This window comes from Lycium ferocissimum, chromosome 6 (assembly GCF_029784015.1).
Source record: "Lycium ferocissimum isolate CSIRO_LF1 chromosome 6, AGI_CSIRO_Lferr_CH_V1, whole genome shotgun sequence".
Lineage (NCBI taxonomy): Eukaryota > Viridiplantae > Streptophyta > Magnoliopsida > Solanales > Solanaceae > Lycium > Lycium ferocissimum.
The window spans coordinates 38,003,058-38,019,965 of record NC_081347.1 but is presented as its reverse complement, the minus strand read 5'-3'; the positions used below and the strand labels follow the sequence as shown (position 1 = coordinate 38,019,965).

At 38.9% G+C, this 16,908-nt stretch overlaps 1 protein-coding gene across 1 annotated transcript; it reads right to left on the bottom strand.

Annotated features, from left to right (window-relative positions):
- Positions 1-9,155: 9,155 nt before the first annotated feature.
- LOC132061294 (uncharacterized) lies at positions 9,156-10,400 on the bottom strand. Its single transcript, XM_059454136.1, has 3 exons — positions 10,202-10,400; positions 9,464-10,074; positions 9,156-9,377 (listed from the first exon to the last, which is right to left on the bottom strand). Exons 1-3 carry the CDS (start codon positions 10,398-10,400, stop codon positions 9,156-9,158), a joined length of 1,032 nt encoding a protein of 343 aa, XP_059310119.1.
- Positions 10,401-16,908: the final 6,508 nt, after the last annotated feature.

The window sequence follows — 16,908 nt, the reverse complement described above, 5'->3', positions numbered from 1 at the left end:
ACATTCAACAAGTAAATGCATAAAGGAGAGGAATATGGGACCTTACATCCTCATCGATCCTAGATGTTAGGTGAACATTAGCACCTTTTACTGTTGAAGGATCCAAAAAGAGCCTATGTGCTTGTGAGACTATAGTGATTCCATCTTATAGGAGGGCTTCTCCTTTGTGCATGTCCACAAAATACTTTTTTTTTTGCGCCGATTGCCCTTCATTTGGGGTGGTCTTTAATTTTTGCCCTTCAAATTGATGGTCTTTAAGCTTTGCCCCTCGCCTAACACCCTGAGGTTGTGGGTTCGAACCCCATCTCAGTAAAAAAAATAAATCGCAAGGCAGAATTTTCGCGAGGCAGAAGTTGCAAAATTTTGCCTATTTGGACCTTAAGGCGTAAATTTGCATGGGCACAGGCATAATTTAAAGACCACCATTTTAAGGGGTAAAAATTAAAGACCACCTCCAGCGAAAGGCAATCATGCAAATTGCCCCACAGAATACAAGGGAAAAGGGCAGAATTGGCCTGGGCCCAAACTAATCCCACCCGGATGGCCCAAGTTGTTTCAAACCCAAACTGTAGCCACTAAAACTAATCCCATCCATTAGCCAAAAATTAAATAAGGCAGTTTTTAAATGAAACCCAAACCACGAAAAACTCTGAGAGAGAATATCTTCACCCACGTGATTTTCTCCTGCAATCACTCTTTAAGATGGAAACTTCAACTTATATAACACCTAAACAACAGCCGTAAAAACCAATTTGCTAAAAAATCTAGGGTTCCATTATGAAATGAGGAGTAAAATTAGTTACCAACTCCACAAAACTCAATTGATTGAGTTGATTGCGGCCACAAATCAAGTTGATTGAGTTTTGAAATTACGAAATTCATACATAATAATGTCTTCTGTTGCAAATTCGACTCAAATATTGGTTCCAATTTTGATACAGCATGGAGGTAATTGGTTGAACAACAATGAATTTGTTAATTACAATATTAATTGAATTCTTATCAATTCGGACTGTAGTTGTGAGTATTTTGTTGATGAAATATACAAACAATTAGGTAAGGATTCAACTACAACTTTAATGGAGAATAAGGACGTAGTGAGGGCTGGATCAATGCCAATATACAATGATATGAGTGTCCAATTGTATATGGAGATGAAGAAACAAAACTTAGATATCAATGAATATCCACTATGCATAACATTGAAAGATGCTGTTGAATGTTCGAATCGAAACTTTCTGGGAACAACTTCAGTTGCTATACAAAATCAGTGGATAGAAGGAGTACATATTCCTCCAATGGCTATAGAAGGAGTAGACATGGATGATCCTATTATGGTTGATTATGGAAGTGAAGATGATTTTCAGGACATAGCGATGGAGGAAAAGATAATAAAGGATCCACTTCATAAGGAAATTGCAGAAGGTCAACTGTACTGGGACAAAGATACAATATCTAGCGTAATGAAGCACTATGCAATATGAGAGAGATTTCAGTTTAAAGTCGACAGTTCATCGAAAACAAGGTATGATTCTCTATATGTGATGTATAGAAACTACATAAAATATGTATCATTGTTGTATATAATACGTATCACTACAGTGCCCTGTATAGAAACTGTATCATTGTTGTATATAATATGTATCACTACAGTTCCCTGTATAGAAACTGTATCATTATGGTATATAATATGTATCACTATAGTGCCGTGTATAGAAACTGTATCACTAATGTATATAATATGTATCACTACAGTGCCCTGTATAGAAACTGTATCACTATTGTATAAAATATGTATCACTACACTGCCCTGTATAGAAACTGTATCATTATTGTATAAAATATGTATCACTACAGTTCCCTGTATAGAAACTGTATCATTATTGTAACACCTCGTATCTTTAACCTAAGCTTTGACCATGATCCTAGACTTAGAGAAGTAGATAAAGGACGTGAGAATTGAAATTTCCCTGTTCAGTTGTAAGATGGGGGTTTACGCTCATGAACAGTGATCGTATTTCGCATTACGGTCGTAAATCAAGTCGTAAACCGTTACCAAGGATTTCTGAACATTCTGGAATTTGGCATTTAGACGTTACATTGTTAAATACAGACCGTATTTCAGTATACGACCCGTATTTCAAAACGTAAACTAATACCAAGGATTTTTGAGCATTCTGGAATTTGACAGTTGATTGTTACATTGTTAAATACGGATCGTATTTCAAAATACGGCCCGTATTTCAAAACGTATTTGTAATTTGGGAAAACTTCCTTCATGAAAGTTGTAGAGCTTTGAAATACCTTTCCAAAGGTATATTATGGGGGTCAAACGGATGTATGTACAAAGAGTTATGGCCATTTTACTGAAGAGACGCAGTGCAGTCCTTTCGGAATACGGGCCGTATTTCAAAATACGGCCAAGATTTCAAAATACGGCCGGGACATAAACGCAATTTCCCGAACAGTATATATTCGTCCCTATCAGTTCAAATCATTATTTTTCATTCCTTCAAGCCCTAGAACGACCTCCTACTCTCTCCCATCATCAAGAACACCAAGGTAAGCCTACTCTAATTATTTCAACTCAATTCTAACGTATACTCTAATGATCTAAACAAGAAATCATCATTCCAAAACTAGGGTTTTCAAGAAAAACCCATCTCAAGGTTCAAGAATTCAAGATTTTGGAAATCTTCTTCAAAGCTCAAGTCTTTAATTCAAGTTTTGGAGCGACTAAGGTATGTAGAGTTACTATCTACGTGTGGGAACATCATTGTTCTTCCCCACGCCTCATAATCCATAAATTATGATTCTCTACTAAAACTAGGGTTTCTATATGATGCTCATGATAACCCTAGGTCCATGTTCATGATTATATTATGTATGAATTGTTATAATTTCATCATTGAGTTCTTAATATTTCTTTATGATTATTGAGAATCCGTCCGTAATCCATGAAAACCCATATCTTGTATTTCATGGGTTCTTGCATGCATGTTTTTAAATAAAAATGCTTATTTCATGAATATCCTACATGTCTACAAGTTTTCACGAAAATATCCTACATGTTTACAAGTTTTTAAATAAAAATGCTTATTTCATGCAATTGTATTTTATAACTATGTTCATACCATGACTCAAGATACGTACATGCTAAATACAAGTTATTTCATGAAACCATGTTTACAAGTTATTTCATGAAACCATGTTTACAAGTTATTTTCGTGAAATCATGATTACAAGACAAGTACAAGTTAATTCACGAAAATCATGGGCTTCTTAGCCAACTATATTATGTTCATGTTTTGGGAGTTGCACGAATTACCGAGAAGGCTCAGATAGCCTGAAACTACGTAGCCACCGTAGGACAAGGATCGCTCCGCCCAGTTAAGACGATACCTTAATTTTACATTGAATGGATCCATCAGGCACGATACCATCTTATACCCTGGAAAGGTATGAGGGCTCTGCTGGTCGCGGCGAGTACCAGACTCCACGTACCCACGTGGTGATATCACATGTCGGTTTATGAAATGCTCTCCCTACTTATCATGTTTTACTTATGTTATATATATATATATATATATATATACATGTACTCATGCTCATGCTCATGTCCAGGTTTTCAGTTTCAGTTCTTATCATGTTATTCCATGTCCCATGTTATTTCTTTCAGTTGCTTTACATACCAATACATTCAATGTGCTAACGTCCCCTTTTATTTCCCGGGGGCCTGCATTTCACGATGCAGGTACGGATTTACAGGACGACGCCTCTGCTCAGTAGGATCTGCACGTACCAGCCTATTGCGAGCCCCATCTTATTCGGGGTTTAGACATTGTCATTCTTTAATTAGTCTGCATCTAAAGGTATGCTGGGGGCCTTGTCCCAGCAAGTATGTTTTTCAGTTAGGATTCACGATTAGAGGTTTCATAGACTAGTCGCTTAGTTATGTTAGACATGCAAGGTGTTTAGCCATCTTTGGCTCAACTTATGTTATTTCCGCAAAATATGATTTAAACAAGTATTCCATTAAATTATTATGACATCTCATGTTTTATAAAAGCTCATCACGTTCATGCTATATTTCCGCTCATGTATGCCTCATGATGATCTCAAAGCCACGTGGTTCGCTTCGGTCACATGCAAGATGGCACCGAGTGCCGTTTCGCCCGCCATGGTTCGGGCGTGACAAAACTTGGTATCGTAGCCTAGGTTCAAGTGTCTTTAGGGAGTCTATGAAATCGTGTCCAAAGGTCACTTTTATATGTGTGAGGGCCCCATACATATAAATAATTGACCACCAAGACATTCAGATTGTCTCACTTCTTTCGTATTCTAGATCGTGCGCTAGAGCAAGATTTTGTAGGATGTCTTTCTAATTCGTGCGTGTACGTATTTTTAGAAAATGCCTGCGAAAAGGAAATACACCAGAAAGGCTACAACCACTAGCCAAGGGGCTACCGCGGAAGCGACTCGCGAAGAGACCGTTCCGACTCGGCATCCGGCCTCCAACCGCTCCTGCAGCTTACACCTCCGAGTGATTCGGATGTTAGGAATGCTATCAATATGCTCACACAACCGGTAGCAAACTGTGCCCAACGTCGTAACTGGGTCAAGTTCGTGAAATAATGGAGAGTCTTCTAAGACTAAGGATTTCCTCGTAACGAATCCCCTAGTCTTCACGGGGGACAAAGAATGACGAAGACCCTCAGACTACATTGATGCTTTTCGAAAATCTTCGGATTATGACAAGCATGTTAACCGAAGCAAATACTTTTGGAGCTCATCACCGCAGAGCATTGCTAACACATGGTATGAATCTTGGGAATTGTCCCGAGGTGAGGATGCACCCGACGCCATACGGGACGAGTTTGCGTGTGCATTCCTAGACCACTTCATGCTAGTAGAGGCCGTGGAAGCTAAGGCCGAGTAATTCCCGAAGCTTAAAATGCAATGACGTCGGCTCGTGACTACTATTTGGAGTTTGTCAATCCGGCAAGCATGCTTCAAATATGGTACCGCATGAGGGCGAGAGTGAGGAGGTTTGTTGAGGACTCGATTCCCATTTGTACGACGGGGCCAACATTGTCGCACAGATGGGGGGAATGACCATCTCCAAGATGGTTGCTTTCAGAAGGCAATGAGACAAGGCTAAAGGAGGAGGAAGCCTTGCGTAAAGAGAAAGACAAGGAGTTCAACAAGAGGGTCAAGTCTATCGATAGTTCGGCGGGAACGGAAAAAAGAAATTCTTTAAGAATGAGTCGCCAGACCTCGCTCCGTCCACAAGCCAAGTGCCCCACTCCCCAAGTTTCGTAATGATAAGAAGCATAATTTCAGCCATCAAGTTCTTACTCTCGTGCTAGTGTGGGTCGGGCCGACTTATACTCATCCGATATGCGAAACAACAGAGACACTCGGAGCAGTGTCGTCTGGGTACTGATGCCTGCTTTAGATATGGTCAGAAGGGCCATTTTCAGAAAGACTGTCCATCGCCCAGACAAGGTATTGGAGGTAATGTGACGGCACCACAAATTGCCAGCCTCGTCACAATCAAAGCCCAAAGCATGGCGTGGCACGGCAAGGTCCGGAATACAAAGCGGTGGTCGAACCGTTTGTATGCATCGACAGTCGACGGATACGCAGGCTAGAGCGATGTTGTCACAGGTACACTCACAATTTTCACTTTTGAAGTATATGCCCTTATTGACCCAAGATCCACCTTATCTTATGTAACCCCTTTTGTTGCTAAGAAATTTGGGTTTGAATCGAAAAAGTTGCATGAACCCTTTGAAGTGTCCACCCCAATGGAGAGTCAGTCATAGCTAGACGTATTTATAGGGGTTGCCCGATTTTAGTCTATCACCGCAGTAACCATAGCCGATTTAGCGGAATTAGAAATGGTAGACTTTCATGTGATCATGGGTATGGACTGCTAGCTTGCATGTTATGCCATAGTATGTCGTAGAACTAAAGTTGTAAGATTCGAGTTTTCTAACGAGCCGGTCATAGACGGGAGGGTAATTCGCAGTACCCGTGGGTAGATTTGTTTCTTATCTAAAAGCCGAAAAATGATTTTCAAGGGTTATATCTATCACCTAGTTCGAATCAAGGATTCGATGCCCGTACTCCAACTCTCCGGTCCGTACCAGCTTGTAAATGAATTTTCGCAGGTCTTTCCCGAAGATCTTCCGAGTCCCTCCCGACAGGAGATTGAATTTGAATTGATCTACTTCCCGATACTCGCCCGATATCTATTCCGCCATACGTAACGGCTCCAAGAAAGAAAAGTTAAAAGCCCACTGAAAGATCTTCGACAAGGGATTTATTAGGCCCGAGTGTTTCGCCTTGGGTGCGCCGCTTTATTTTTCCGAAAGAAGGATGGTTCCTTACGTATGTGTATAGACTACCGTCGCTGAACAAGGTCACCATTAAGAACAAAAATTCTCTTCCTAGAATAGATGACTTATTTGACCAACTTCAGGGCGCCCAATGTTATTCCAAGATTGACCTCAGATCAGGCTATCATCAACTAAAGGTTAAGGAAGTTGATATTCCGAAGACCGCTTTCAGAACCCGTTATGGCCATTTTGAATTTCTTGTTATGTCATTTGGGTTGACAAATGCGCCAACTGCTTTTATGGATCTTATGAACAGGGTCTTCAAGCCTTATCTCGACTTATTCGTCATTGTCTTCATTGATGACATTTTGGTGTATTCCCGTAATGAGGCTGATCATGCAGAACATCTCAAAATAGTGTTGCAGACTCTTAAAGATCGCGAACTTTTTGCAAAATTCTCAAAGTGTGAGTTTTGGCTTAAGTCAGTGGCATTCTTAGGCCATGTGATCTCAGGAGAAGGTGTTAAAGTTGACTCTCAGAAGATTGATGCGGTAAGGAGTTGGCCCAGACCCACTTCAGTTTCCGATATAAGGAGTTTCTTGGGTCCGGGCAAGGACGTTTCGTTAAGGGATTTTCCTCTATTTCGCTCCGTTGACTAAGTTGACCCGTGAAGAGGTTAAGTTCCAATGGTCAGATGCTTGTGAGCGAAGCTTTGAAGTGTTGAAGAAGACATTGACTTCTGCTCCATTTTTGACGCTACCAGAAGGAACCGAAGGGTGCGTGGTTTATTGTGATGCTTCGGGAGTTGGTCTCGGATGTGTCTTAATGCGATGGTAAGGTTATAGCTTATGATCTCGTGACTAAGGTTCACGAAAAGAATTATCCGACTCATGACCTAGAGTTGACTGATACCGTAGTTTTTGCACTTAAGATATGGCGTCATTATTTGTATGGAGTGCATGTTGACATTTTCGCATCATAAAAGCTGCGATATCTTCAAGCAAAAAGGAGCGAATCTTAGGCAAAGGAGATGACTCGAATTGCTTAAGGATTACGACGTGGATATTCTTTACCATCCGGGGAAAAGCGAATGTTGTAGCGGATGCTCTTAGTCGGCGTTCCATGGGAAGTTTAGCCCACGTGGATGTAGATAAGAGAGTCATGACAAAGGAAGTTCACCGTTTAGCCAATTCGAGTTTGACTTTTGGACTCCGAGGATGGTGGTGTGTGTTGTTCGAGAATAGAGCTCTTTCCTCTCTAGTCGTTGAAGTCAAGGAGAAAGCAGTTTAATGATCCCTACTTGTCAGAAATATGAAGAGGATTCACAAGCATAAGACGACGACTTTTGAACAAGGGGGAGATGATGGTACCTTGAGGTATTGAGGTAGATTATGTGTTCCAGATGTAGATGGGCTCAAAGAGAGAATCATGTCAGAAGCTCACAATTCCAGGTATTCCATTCACCCAGGTTCCACTAAGATGTATCATGTTCTTAAGGACATTTACTGGTGGAATGATATGAAGAAGAATATGGCAGATTTTGTAGCTAAGTGTCCGAATTGTCAGCAAGTGAAAGCCGAACACCAGAGGCCTGGTGGCTTGGCTCAGAATATTGATATTCCTGTCTGGAAATGGGAAATGATCAATATGGACTTTATATCGTGTCTACCTCGTTCACTAGAGACATGATTCTATTTGGGTGATCGTTGACAAGGCTTACTAAGTCGGCGCACTTTTGCCGATCAAGACCACGGATTCGCGGCTAGAAGATTATGCCAAGTCATGTTAACGAAATTGTCGGATTGCATGGGACCCCAAGATTCATTATTTCGTATCGTGGTGCTCGGTTCACGGCGAACTTTTAAATCCTTTCAGAAAGGATTGGGTACCAAGGTGAACCTCAGCACAACTTTTCATCCGCAGACAGACGGCCAGGCAGAGCGTACTATTCAGACCCTGGAGGATATGTTGAGAGCATGCGTCTTGGATTTCAAAGGTAATTGGGATGATCACTTGGCTCTCATCGAGTTTTCCTATAATAACAGTTATCATGCTAGCATTGGGATGACACCATTTGAAGCTCTATATGGGCGAAGATGTAGATCACCAATTGGTTGGTTCGAAGTTGGCGAGGCAGAGTTGTTAGGGCCAGATTTGGTTTATCAGGCTATGGAGAAAGTCAAGTTAATACAGAAGCGTTTGAAGACGGCTCAGAGTCGCCAGAAGTCCTACACAGATGTGAGGCGAAGGGACTTAAAATTTTCAGTCGATGATTGGGTGTTCCTTAAAGTCTCACCCATGAAGGGTGTTATGAGATTTGGCAAGAAAGGAAGCTCGAGTCCTAGATATATTGGACCTTACGAGTCCGGAAGGTCGGTTTAGTAGCCTATGAACTTGAGTTGCCACAAGATTTGGTCACACTGTACATCCCGTATTTCATGTGTTCATGTTGAGGAAGTGTGTAGGAGATCCGACATTGGTTGTTCCCGCTGATACTATAACAATTAAGGATGGTTTAACCTATGAGGAGATCCTCATAGCCATTCTTGATCGTCGTGTTCGCAAGTTGAGAACTAAGGAAGTAGCCTCAGTGAAAGTCCCGTGGAGGAGTCGAAGGTTGAGGAAGTTACATGGGAAGCCGAGGAGGATATGAAGTCCAAGTACCCATTTTTGTTTGAACGTGCCAGCGCAGAACTCTCAAGGTAACTTTCCATAACCCATGTCATGTTATGTCTCATGTTTCACGCTCATGTCATGTATCCAGCGCCCATGTTTCATGTCTCATGCCAGAGTATCCATGTTTTCATGTAATCACATCATTTCATATGTCTTCAAGAAGTATTCTTTGGTGTAATAAGCAGCGCAATAGTTTTGCACCTCCATATGTGTGTAGCTCAATACCGCCATAGCATGCGGACAAGAGATCCAGTCGATTTGAAATCGTTGGCAACTGCACTTCTTTTCACGCATACACACTATGTTGCGCTTTTCAGCATCCATCACTGAATATACATAATCAGTTGAAGTCATTACCTAAATTTTTACCAAATGTCATTAGTAAACCGGGAGAAGAGAGTTATTCAAGTGTATGAAACAGAAATAGAAACTGAATGTTTTACTGTCATTTTATCTGACAAAATGATATTCTCCTTCATTATTATGTTATATTTGTTCCCTAATTCAGTAAATGTTGCTATTGCATCCTTTCTGTTGTCATTGTTCCATCTCATAACCAAATTCATCATGAATTCTAGCAAATTCTTGATTGGCGGGTCTCTAACGTGTCTAGTTGCTGAATTTAGGGACTTCGCTATATTTGAAGTCATCACCATAGATCTACTTACTGCGGAATGAGCTATGGACCATTTTTCATAGCCAATATCGAACAGGTAACCCCTCACCTTATCATCGATGTTGTCCGTATCTTCCATGAGGCGATTAAAATCTGCCCTCATGTATGCATTTGCCATTGCAAAGAATATGAGTCTTAATCGCTCGTGGTGCTTCTTGAATCTACGTTTGATGTTGTTCCATAGGTGGTAGATGCAATTGTAGTGAGGCACATCTAGATTTACATTCGAAGTTGCCTTCAAAATGCTATCATGCCGATCAGATACTATGTACATGTTTTCCCTTTCACCGTAAGCCTGTTTCAACTTTCGAAAAAACCAATCCCATGAAGCATCGTTTTCATAATCAACATTAGCATATGCTAGTGGCAAGATTTTACCTGAATTAAGCAAATGAGAAAGTATCAATACTGAAATGACAGCGAGAAACATATTGAAAAAGTTCTTTGAACTGAACATAGTAGTAATATTCAAACATGTCAAGAAATGAAATTTCACTTAACTCACCTACTGCATCGAGTACAGTAGCACACAATATGGTCCCCGCGTACGATGATTTAAGGAAAGTCCCATCAACCGCGACAGCAGGCATACAATATTCCCATCCTCTGATTAATGTGTTCAGTGCGACAAAAGCATACAAGAAGTGCCAGTCTGCTGTTTTGGGCAACATTGTGAAAGATCCTAGATTTGTCTTATTTACCATATATAGGAAAGCTGGCAGTTTACGATAAAATTCGGCCCGGGAACCGCTTAACGTTTCAAGCGCCTTTTCTCTTTATCTATATGCTTTCAAGTGCCTTTTCTCTTGATCTATAAGCTTTCTTGTAATTCATCCTAATCCCGTATTGGTTTCTCATGTCTTCTATGATTTGTACTGGAGTGTATGTTGATTTAAGATTGACATACTTGTTCTTCACCATTTTTGCAATGGTTATTGAAGTAGCATGACGTTGTGACAACATTCTCTCCACGACTAGGCAAGTGTGAACATGAATGAACTTTGTCACCTTGAAGATTTTTTAATCTTGTAGACTTGAAGATCTAAAAGCCCAAGTGCATCTTGTATCGACACATTTAAGAGAATACCTCTTTAAAAAATATAAATTATAATGTGCAAGTTCAGTTGAAATATGCATTTAATATACAAAAATGATACAGGTTCTATACAGGGGGTGGGGCAAAGATAGTGATACATATTATATACAATAATGATATAGTTTATCTACAGGGCAGTGTAGTGATGCATATTATATACAATAATGATACAATTTCTATACTGGGCAGTGTAGTGATACATATTATATACAACGATGATACAGTTTCTATACAGGGCAGTGTAGTGATACATATTATATACAACGATGATACAGTTTCTATACAGGGCAGTGTAGTGATACCTATTATATACAATGATAATACAATTTATATACAGGGCAGTGTAGTGATACATATTATATACAATAATGATACAGTTTCTATACAGGGCATTGTAGTGATACATATTATATATAATAATGATACAGTTTCTATATATGGCAGTGTAGTGATACCTATTATATACAAGAATGATACAATTTATATACAGGGCAGTGTAGTGATACATATTATATACAATAATGATACGGTTTCTATACAAGGCAGTGTAGTGATACAGTTTCTATACAAGGCACTGTAGTGATACATATTATATACAATAGTGATATAGTTGCTATACAAGGCACTGTAGTGATACATATTATATACCATAATTGTCACGCCCCGAACCATGGCCTGGGCGAAACACGGCACTCGGTGCATATCGTATGTGACCGAGCGAACCACATGGCTTGTCGAATCATCAGCGAGGCATACATGAGCGGAAATATAGCATGAACGTGATGATCTTTTATAAAACATGAGATGTCATAATAATTTAATGAAATACTTGTTTAAATCATGACAGCGAAAATAACATAAGTTGAGCCAAAGATGGCTAAACACTTTGCATGTCTAACATAACTAAACTGACTAGTCTATAAAACCTCTAATCGTGAATCCTGATTGAAAAACATACTTGCTGGGACAAGGCCCCCAGCATACCTTTAGATGCAGACTAATTAAAGAATGACAATGTCTAAACCCCGATAAGACGGGGCTCACCAATAAGCCGGTACGTGCAGTATCCTACCGAGCAGTAGGCATCGTCCTCAGGGAATTCTTACCGCATCGTGAAATGCAGGCCCCCGGCACAAAAAGGGACGCGACATTGAATGTACCGGTATGTAAAGCAACCGAAAGAAATAACATGGGACATGGAATAACATGATAAGAACCGAAATTGAAAACCCGGATACGAGCATGAGCATGAGTACATGTATATATAACATAAGTAAAACATGATAAGTAGGGAGAGCATTTCATAAACCGACATGTGATATCACCACGTGGGTACGTGGAGTCTGGTCCTCGCCGCGACCAACAAAGTCTTCATACCTTGCCAGGGTATAAGATGGTATCGTGCCTGATGGATCCATTCAGTGTAAAATTAAGGTATCGTCCTAACTGGGCGGAGCGATCCTTGTCCTACGGTGGCTAATTAGTTTCAGGCTATCTGAGCCTTCTCGGTAATTCGTGCAATTCCCAAAACATGAACATAATATAGTTGGCTAAGAAGCCCATGATTTTCGTGAATTAACTTGTACTTGTCTTGTAATCATGATTTCACGAAAATAACTTATAAACATGGTTTCATGAAATAACTTGTAAAATGGTTTCATGAAATAACTTGTATTTAGCATGTACGTATCTTGAGTCATGATATGAACATAGTTATAAAATACAATTGCATGAAAACTTGTAGACATGTAGGATATTCATGAAATAAGCATTTTTATTTAAAAACATGCATGCAAGAACCCATGGAATACAAGATATGGGTTTTCATGGATTACGGACGGATTCTCAATAATCATAAAGAAATATTAAGAACTCAATGATGGAATTATAACAATTCATACATAATATAATCATGAACATGGACCTAGGGTTATCATGAGTATGGTATAGAAACCCTAGTTTTAGTAGAGAATCATAATTTATGGATTATGAGGCGTGGGAAAGAACAATGATGTTCCCACACGTAGATAGTAACTCTACATACCTTAGTCGCTCCAAAACTTGAATTAAAGACTTGAGCTTTGAAGAAGATTTCCAAAATCTTGAATTCTTGAACCTTGAGATGGGTTTTCTTGAAAACCCTAGTTTTGGAATGATGATTTCTTGTTTAGATCATTAGAGTATACGTTAGAATTGAGTTGGAATAATTAGAGTAGGCTTACCTTGGTGTTCTTGATGATGGGAGAGGGTAGGAGGTCGTTCTAGGGCTTGAAGGAATGAAAAATAATGATTTGAACTGATAGGGACGAATATATACTGTTCTGGGAAATTGCAGTTTACGTCCAGCACAGTGCTGGCCGTATTTTGAAATACTGGCCGTATTTTGAAATACGGCCCGTATTCCGAAAGGACTGCACTGCGTCTCATTAGTAAAATAGCCATAACTCTTTGCACAGACGTCCGTTTGACCCCCATAATATACCGTTGGAAAGGTATTTCAAAGTTCTACAACTTTCATGAAGGAAGTTTTCCCAAATTCCAAACACGTTTTGAAATACGGGCCAAATTTTGAAATACAGTCCGTATTTAACAATGTAACAATCAACTGTCAAATTCCAGAATGCTCAGAAATCCTTGGTATCAGTTTACGTTTTGAAATACGGGTCTATATTGAAATACGGTCCGTATTTAACAATGTAACGTCTAAATGCCAAATTCCAGAATGTTCAGAAATCCTTGGTAACGGTTTACGACTTGATTTACGACCCGTAAACTGAAATACGATCACTGTTCATGGGCGTAAACCCCCATCTTACAACTGAACAGGGAAATTCCAATTCTCACATCCTTTATCTACTTCTCTAAGTCTAGGATCATGGTCAAAGCTTAGGTTAAAGATACGAGGTGTTACAATATCTCCCCCTTAGGATCATTCGTCCTCGAATGATGGGTCATGGTTAAGAATATGGCTGGGCATGGCTTGAATACACGAATGTGAAGAGAACATGACATGAATTCAATTCCTGATGAGAGTGCATGGGACATTCCAACAGAGGTGTTAGATCAAATAGTCAAACCACCGATATGGAAACCCAGACCAGGTAGACCAAGGATTAAACGATACAAAGGAATTTTCGAGTATTTGTCTACCACGAATCCAAGCTCATGTGGTCGGTGTGGAACAATAGGGAAAAACAGAAGGACATGCAAAAATGCTCCAACAAGAATCTAATAGATGCTGTCCCAAGAATGTTTGACTGTTTCCTATTCTTTTTTCATTTGAATGAAGCAACTGTTTACGTTACAAAAAATGTTGGCGAATAATGCATTTACACTAGTATTCTAATTTTTTAGAATAAAACATATACTCTTTCATTCCGACTAATCTTTGCTGGAAGATTGTGTTAAACCTTTTGTATAAGTGCATTTGTGTTGCTATTTTGTATAAAAAATAGTCTTTGCTGCTCAACAGGTACAACAATCTGTTGCTATTTTATCCTTCAAGGCTGAAACTTGCACTAGGAACATGAAGAAGTCTAAAAAATCAGGTTATGTACACAGGTTCAAAATATGCACTATTTATACAAAATTTTGTATATATATACACAAAATATACAACTTATATACACATCTTGTATGTGTATCAGAAAAGGAATAGCCTCCAGTTGCTCCAGAACCAGGGGTGTGCCTTCTATTTTTGGTATGCAATGTTAGTCCAGGTGCTTCCAAAATATACAACATAAATTCAAAATGTGTGTATATACACACAATATACAAACGGTGTGTGTATATATACACAAATTATACAAAAAGTGTGTATATATATGTCACGACCCAAATTACCGATCATGCGGGCACCTACGTTATTATCACTAGTAGGCGAACCCTTATCTGTTAACCCTTTAATCACTAGCCAACTTTAATTTCTTTAATCAATTATACTTAAAGAATCAATGAATATGTGAACGAATAAATAGTCTACCAAGTCATAAATAATAAACGATACAAGTGCGGAAGTCTAACTATTACATCCCCAAGATCTGAAAGTCATCGTACAAGGACTCTAACTAACAATATCTAAAGAATGAAGTATATCTCAAATATAATAACAAAGAATGTCTGGAATAAAAATAGACATCTGGAAAGAGAGATCTTCAGGTGGCATGGCATGGATAAAAGCTCACCCTCGGATCTGATTGAGCAAACTAGCTTCAAGCTGGAGATGTAATCTGGATGAAATCTCTAGAACACAATTTGCACTTAAAAAAGGTGCATCAAGGTAGTATCAATACAAACACTATGTACCAGTAAGCATCATAGGCCGACTAATATTAGTTCACGCATATAAGTATAAAATCAATAAGATAAATAAATAGGCACTTAATACTCAAATCCAAGTCACAAAACCTCTCATAACAGAGTCACGGCCTAATATGAAGCCTCTAAACCACAAGTCTATCAAGTTTCAATAATCTCACCTGATAATCACAAGTCCAAGTTTCGTCCCTAGGTAAAGTCAATAATCCACAATTTAACTCAGTCAATTGTCATATTTATATCATAATAGGCATTCACCATCCATACCAAAATCATAACCAAATGAGCATATCATAATTCAGAATAATATGTAATGATGCACAATGCAAAATATGATGATGTGCAATGCAATGCAATGCCAAGCACTCAGGGGCGGATCCACATATGTCACTGTGGGTGCTCGAGCACCCATTACTCTCGACGCGGAACTCATATATCTGCACTAAAAACTTGTTAAAACTGATAAAATCAATGCTTGAGCACCTAGTAAACAAAAGTCCAACTAGGTGCGGTGGTTGCTTGGGCAAATATGCTTATTGTCAATGAAGTCACTTACCTAGGATCGATTCCCGCATTAAGCATTTTGTAAGTGTTTGTTCCTTTTTTTCCATTTTTACTTTATATTTTAATTTATTTATTCCTTCCAGTGTTGCTCCCAATATCAGGCTTCTTTTTGTTTATTTGCTTTCTTTTATTACGTTCCATTTTTACTCTGGTTTTCGTTCCCAACACTAACTGAGAAGGCTTTTCTGTGTCCCTTTACCCTTTTAGTTCTCTTGTTCCACTTAAAGAAACTCATTTTTTCTGTGTTAGTTCTTTCTTCTCCATTATATTATTGACTAAAAAGTTCTACAACAAATTTTGTGTAATTAAACATTGTCAAAATATGAAAATGCCAATACTAATTGTGAATATTTTTTTTTCTTATATTAAAATGATAATATCAATAATAGTTTATAGGTTAGACATTTTTATTATCATTCTCAAATAGTTGTGCACTTATATGACATTCTTAGCGATTGTACATTAGTAGATGGTATTTAGGAATAAAATTTGATTTTTCCAATTTTTAGATCTTTAGTATTGAATTCATTATTACACTTTTGAAATTATAAGTTCAAAAATTTATACATGTTGAATCTTGGTGATCTTATGCATATATCCTTACTCTATGTGGAAAACATTGGGTTTAGTTGAATCCATTGATTATCTGCTCGATGCTCCTGCTTGCGCTAAATATAGTGGAGAACCCATTGCTTCAAAATCCTGGATCCGCCACTGCATGCACTGGTCAATCACTCGAACTGTACACACATGCTAATTGATGTCATTGCGCAGTAGTCATGACCTGCAGGGGACCCATGGTGTCCATGTACCACTCGTTCCAGCTTCACTCCTCGGACACGAACATAAACCTCCGCTCCGGAAAGAACCTTGGATGCGGGCCATATCAATATATCCCTCGTTTTTGGAACGAACCTCGAACCACGAGCCATAATCTAGGTCACATATGTGTCTTTCCATATATCTGTACGTAACGGTATTTCCTGCCCTCTTATTATCCATGCTCAAATCATCAAGTACCATGTATCAAATAGTATCACAAGTTCAACAAAAAGATTATATTACCTTCTTCACTAATTTCACATCACAATGTATGTCTCAACGTATTCCAGTTCATTAGTATGTATGGACTATGAACAATTAGCAATATCAATGTCAAACACAAGGCATCATGCCACAAGTCTTTCATGAATCGTTTCTAAACCATTTCCACCATGTATGAGTATATGAATGAA